Here is a 5,998-nt window from a genome sequence, read left to right as displayed (position 1 = left end):
TTATTCTACTGAGCTATCTCCTTGGCCCACTCCCTGTCTTTCTAATGCCTTTGGCCAAATTTATTTCCCTTCACAGATTTTGACATGGCAAAGAATTTCACCTGACAAGACATATGACATATGTTACCTGTCTGCACATGTATTTTCTATCCCTCCACTGGCATCTGATCTCTCTCTCTCTCTCTCTCTCTCTTTCTTTCACTCTCACTCTCTCTTGCTCTCTCTTGCTCTCTCTTTTTCTTTCTGTCTTGATTAGAAAAGTTCTCTGGGCTGGGGAGATAGCTCAGCAATATAAGCACCAGCCTAGCACGTGCAAGGTCCTGAGTTTGATCCCAGTAACAAAAAGAAGGAAGGAAAGGAAGGAAAGGAAAGGAAAGGAAAGGAAAGGAAAGGAAAGGAAAGGAAAGGAAAGGAAAGGAAAGGAAAGGAAAGGAAAGGAAGGTTCTCTGACTTGCTCACCACTATCTTCTCAGCATTTGAGACTCTGACACCCAACTGGATCTCGATCATTTGTTTTAATTACTGAGTGAATATGCATCTTTAATATCATGGAGAACCTTCAAAGAGGTTCCATGACAGGATGGCAGCATCCCAGAGAAGAAAGGAAAGAACACAGCAGAAGGAGTCAGAATACTGCACATTGATTCTTGCCTGTCACCTTTTATATTCTGGGAAAATCACTCTTTTCATTTATATTCTCATTTATAAAATGAATACAGGAGGGCTGCAGAAATAGCTCAGCAGCATAAGCGCCTGCCTAGCAAGTGCACAATGCTGAGTTCAATCCTCAGTACCCAAATAAGTAAGTGAAATGAATACAGTAATACCTACCTCACCAGTTTCCACTAAGAATTGAGGATTGATGTATAGATAGATAGATAGATAGATAGATAGATAGATATATCACCTGACTAAGCATTCAAGAGATGACTAGCAGCACAAGCTGCATGTGACTATGTCAAGGAAAGCCTCAGGGAAGAAGTTGGAGAATGACTCACTAAAACAAGGAAGTTGGGCTGGCCAGATAGCTCAGAGGACTAAAGTGCCTGCTTAGGCAGGCACAAAGATCGGGGTTCAATTCCTAGCATGCGGTGCTGGCCCCACCCCTGGGGCACACTGAGCCAGTGACTGACACTGGGCATGCTGGCACATGCCTATAATCCCAGCACTTGGGATGCTGAAAACAGGAGGATCACTAGGAGTCTGATCTGTGTAATGAGACCCTGTAGACCCTGTACCAAATACATACAAAATAAAATAAAGCAAGGAAGTCAAGAGTGTCACCCTTGTAGAGGGCTTTAATGTTTTCAGAGTGGTGCCTCAAAGTTATAACCATATCCCTTGAAGAGGGGACAGTGATAAAAAGGAAAAGAAAAATATCAAAAGACTCAATAGAAAGAAGACAGTATATAGAGAGGGTGTTTTGGAATTGAATGGCAATGTGATGAAATAGAGTGAACACTGGATGAGGAGTCGCAGGGTGGCCCTGCACAAGGACTGTGGAAGGTCTGCATGCCTTCCTGCATCCTAGGCTCCACTTTTCTGGCTTACTTAGAGTCTTTCTAACTAAGAGGCTACTGCCCTGATTAAACACCCACTTTATATCCACAGGATATGTCTGACAAACAGAAAGCAGATATCTGAGTGTAATAAACAAGGTTCTTCACTGCAAACAAGAAAAAAGGTGCTTTCTATGCATGCATTTTGGTTGGGCCCCTTTTAGTTGGTGGAACCCAACTCCAGCTGGATTTGGGGGTGACAGGAAGTCATTCTGTGCAATTGCACAGCTCTAGAATAATAGACAGCATTTGTCAGGATCTCATACAATGACATCAGAGTCCAGTCTGTCTGTCTCTTAGCTCTGTTTCCCCTGCCAGCTTCCTTCTGCCTGGAGCCTCTGTCTCTGCCACCCAGTGGTTGCCATAGCTCCTGGAGTTACACACTTCCTGCTTCACAACAGTTATCTCATGAAGAACGAAAGCAACATTTGGAGCTGGGTCTGATTGTCCGATTGGCCTGACTAAGGCATAGTGCCGTGGACCAAGTACAGGCTATACCATGTTCTGATTAGTTTATATCTGGTTGTCTGGTGTCCCAGGTCTTCAAACTCTCTGACCGGGTTCTTGTCCAGTGGTAGGACAACTATTACTTTCTGAGATTGAGATCATTATCTCCAGAGGCTGAGCCTGCCTGGTTGGCTTCCTTAAGGTAAAGGCCATGTGCTTTGCAGATAAATCTATTTGGGCCCACAGAAAGAATCATCCAAGCACTCTTAAATAAGTTGGGAAGAAAAGTCTTTCAGAGTGCTCACTCTGGCAGCACATATACTAAAAAAAATTAATAAAATAAAAAGAAAAGAAAAGAAAAGAAAGAAAGTTCTCTCAGAAAACTAGTCTAAAGGGGAGAAGACCAAAAGTAGGCGAAAAAACGGAAACTGGAAACAGATGGAGAAAAGGATGTAATTAAGAAAGCACAGAGGGGCTAGGGAGATAGTTCAGTAGAATAAGTGCTTGCCTGGAAAGTACAAGGTCCTGAGTTCAATCCCCAGTACTACCTAAAGAAAAAAAAAAATGGGACTTGTAGCTTAGCTCAATTGTTCAAGCGCCTGCCTGGGCAAACCCAGTCAGGCTTGGGGACTGCAGTTCGATCCCCACCTCCACCTGCCACACCACACCTGCCCTTAAGGCAGCCTGAGCCAGCCAAAAAAAAAAAAAAAGAAGAAGAAAAAGAAGGCAAAAGCCATCAGGAATTCCATTTCCTACTTGAAGGCTTTCTCTCCTCGCTTTCTAGGTTGGGCTCCTTAGCAGTAGAATTGAAATTGTTCTCAGGAGAGGCAAGGGACCAGAATGAAAGACTTACCTAGTGCCAGGGTGATTACACAGGAAAGCTCTGGAAGAACTGAGTCAATCCCACCGGAAGCAAGGGGCTGTGCTAATCAGACATGGGACGGGGTATATCTCCTCCCTGGCAGGCAGTTTGGTCAAGGGCAAGTTTCTAGAAAAGAAACAGTTCTGAGTTGTCAGCCCACGTGCCCAGTGTCTAGGCGAGAGAGCTAGGGGTGGGGAAGGAGGGCCAGCACAAGCCCGCTGAGCCTGTAACCAGGTCTGCACTTTGCCTAGACTTCTCATCTGGTACCCCCTCACACGGGATCTTTGTATTTCCTAAATATCTGCTCCTTTCTTACTCATAAGACTTTTAATGTAGAAAATAATCCCCTATTTTTTTATATAGTTTTTGTTTTGTTTTGGTTTTGCTTTTTACAGTTTCAAAAAAAAATTTTTTTGATGCAGGATCTTGCTACGAAGTTAGGACTCGTAGTGATCCTCCTGTTTCAGCCTTCCTAGTGCTGGGATTACAGGCGTGCGCCACCGCGCCCAATTCCAGGGCCAGCAGGCGGGAGGGGGCACAGCATGCGGTACCTGGGATCAAACCCAGAACCTTGCTCTTGTTAGGCAGGTGCTTATGCCACTGAGATATCTCCCCAACCCAATTAATCCCCTACTGTGTGGTCCCTAAGAAAAACACTTTCTTCTGTTAGCTCTTTTTGAGGTCATTTTCATCTGTGTGGCTTTGATTATTGGTAAAATATTGAAGTGACAGCTTGCACCACGATATGTGAAAACACAGATTGGGGCAATGATGGGGAGAAAAGCCTTGAAGCCACACAGACGAGGGGGCCTGCTCCCCTGGCCTTCCATCTGGATGCCACCAAATGCACAAGTGGAAGAGCCAGCCAGCCAGCTCACAAAGTCGTGGGCAGTAACAAGCCACTGTTGTTTGTTTTGTTTGTTTGTTTGTTTGCAGTGGAATAGCTAAAGTTCTGCCATCTGACTATGTTAACCCACTTAAATAGAAAATTAGGGGCCAGGGAGATGGCTCAGTGGAATAAGTGCTTCCCTGGCAAGCACAAGGCCCTGAGTTCAATCCCTGGTTCTGAAAAAAAAAAAGAAAGAAAGAAAGAAAGAAAGAAAGAAAGAAAGAAAGAAAGAAAGAAAGAAAGAAAGAAAGAAAGAAAGAAAATTAAAGTGATGCATAGAGAAAACTGTAGGTAATTTTTTACCATTATTTATTAAATAAAAATAATCTACAATGTTAAAATAGAAAATTTAAATAAGCCATAAAGAAATTTCCTGACATCTTACAGCTAGAAAAATGCCTTTCTGAGAACCAGAAGCAGTGCTGTCTCTACTCGGCCAGCGCAGCGATGGCCCCAGCAGGCCTCTACCGTGTGACTGCTTACACAGGGTTGTATCGGTGGTCTCCGCGGCGTCTCCACCACGCAGCCGCAGTACTGTTTGTGTAGAAGCCATCACGCAGTAGAGACGCCTCAGCGTTCAGACACACCCAGAGAACTTCAGCTCAACCTCGAATGTGGTTCAAAAGAACCCTAAATTATTATCATAATGTATTATGGTCCAGAACAATTGGTAATAGCTGCCTGGCGTGCAGGGAGGCAACCCTAATCATCATAGTAGTAATAATAGTTTTTAAAGAATTCTTTATCAAACCTTACAAAAGTCACAGAGCACGTTCAGTGAAAAAAAAAAACAAAAAAACAAGGTAACATTTTGAGAGTGTAATAGGTGCAGATATAACACTCCTGTTTTGGTGTTCTAGAATCTCCACTGTATTAAAATGGAGCAAATTGTTACAATATAGTTTTCCTTTTGGCCAATAACAGCCCCTTGGGCGGACCAGACTCCAAAGCCCCTGCCCTCCCCTAAGCTACTGTTTCTTTGATTTGGGTTTTTTACCATGCAGCCCAGGATGGCTTTGAACTCACTGTATATCCCACAATGGCCTCAAATTTATAATCATCCTGCCTCAGCTTCCCAAGTACTAGAATTATAGGCAGGCATTACCACACCCAGCGGATCAGAGTAATCATAAATCACTAAGTTCTGGGTGACTTGTTACAATATGAATGATAACTAAAATACTCACATCCTGCTTTTATTCCTTCAAATGAATCCTCCACATGCTTTCTGAGGCCTGGATCTGACCATACTTTTCCTTGCTTGGCTAAACCCCAATAAACCTGCTCAGAATGAGGTCTCTACCCCTAGGCCTCCCATGTGACAACCAAAATTCTGTTCACCTAGCCCCAGCCTTCTTTTCCAGCAGTCTTCAACCATGAAACCTGCATCTGGCCATGGTGAGCTTCTCCCCTCTCTCACTGGACACACAATATTGTCACAGGTCATCTGCCAGGCCACCCTCCTGCACATGACCACACCAGTTCCGAGGGCAGGTCTTCCTTCCAGCCTGTTCAGTTCCTTCAGGTATATTCTTGAGCCCTTTCTCTCATTAGGATGACCCTCAGAATGTGCCCATAGCTCCTGTGGGCCATGTGTGCTCAGATAGTGTTATGGTTTGTGTCTAGTTATTCCCTCAAAGCCTTACACAGTCATGGGGCAGCTTCTGGACTTTGTGATTGATTCTCAATCCAATGATGGGATTGCAGGTGAGTGCTACACCCTGGTCCTGGGGTGGGGGATCTGCATTACAATGTCAGGAAGGAGAGAGGTTAGCTACCTGCCTGAGCTGCTGCTCTGGCTCTTTGCTGCTGCCATGAATGGCTACTCTGTGCCATGTTGCCATGTGCCGCTCTGCCTCGGAGCCAGCTGAATACAGGGTGATACTTCCACTAACTGTGAGCTAAATAAACCTCTCCTTCCTTAATCTTGGGTATTGGGTATTTGTCCCAGCAATGAGAGAAGAGTAACTGAGACATGTAAGGACCCTATTGTATTCATGTTTTCCTGTTTGAACCAGAACTTACCGGGGCATACTCATGCCCCCAAGGAATGGATGGATGAGTGTCAGCACCTATGAGCTTCTGGAAAGCAATCACTCGGAGTTGTTCACCATTGCAGGCCTGGTTTGCATGGCAAGTATGCCATGAATATTTAATTCAACTGAATGACAGAAAACGGGAATGTTAAGAAAAGGGGAGCAAAAGGAGGGAAACGAATAATTTAGAAATTTCCATGAGTGT

The 5,998-nt window shown here is 44.3% G+C and overlaps 1 protein-coding gene across 1 annotated transcript in view; it reads left to right on the top strand.

The window, feature by feature from the left end:
* The window catches only part of LOC101560544 (heterochromatin protein 1-binding protein 3), a 15,233-nt gene extending 10,930 nt beyond the window's left edge, over nt 1-4,303 (top strand). Inside the window, exon 2 of the mRNA XM_012517240.2 lies at nt 4,145-4,303. Coding sequence (XP_012372694.1) covers nt 4,145-4,303 — 159 coding nt within the window. The remainder of the gene's footprint in view (nt 1-4,144) is intronic.
* The last annotated feature ends 1,695 nt before the right edge of the window (nt 4,304-5,998 follow it).

Source organism: Octodon degus, unplaced genomic scaffold (assembly GCF_000260255.1).
Source record: "Octodon degus isolate 3935 unplaced genomic scaffold, OctDeg1.0 scaffold00158, whole genome shotgun sequence".
Taxonomy (NCBI): Eukaryota; Metazoa; Chordata; class Mammalia; order Rodentia; family Octodontidae; genus Octodon; species Octodon degus.
Note: the sequence above shows the minus strand (reverse complement) of the source record. Positions and strands in the feature narration are given on the sequence as shown.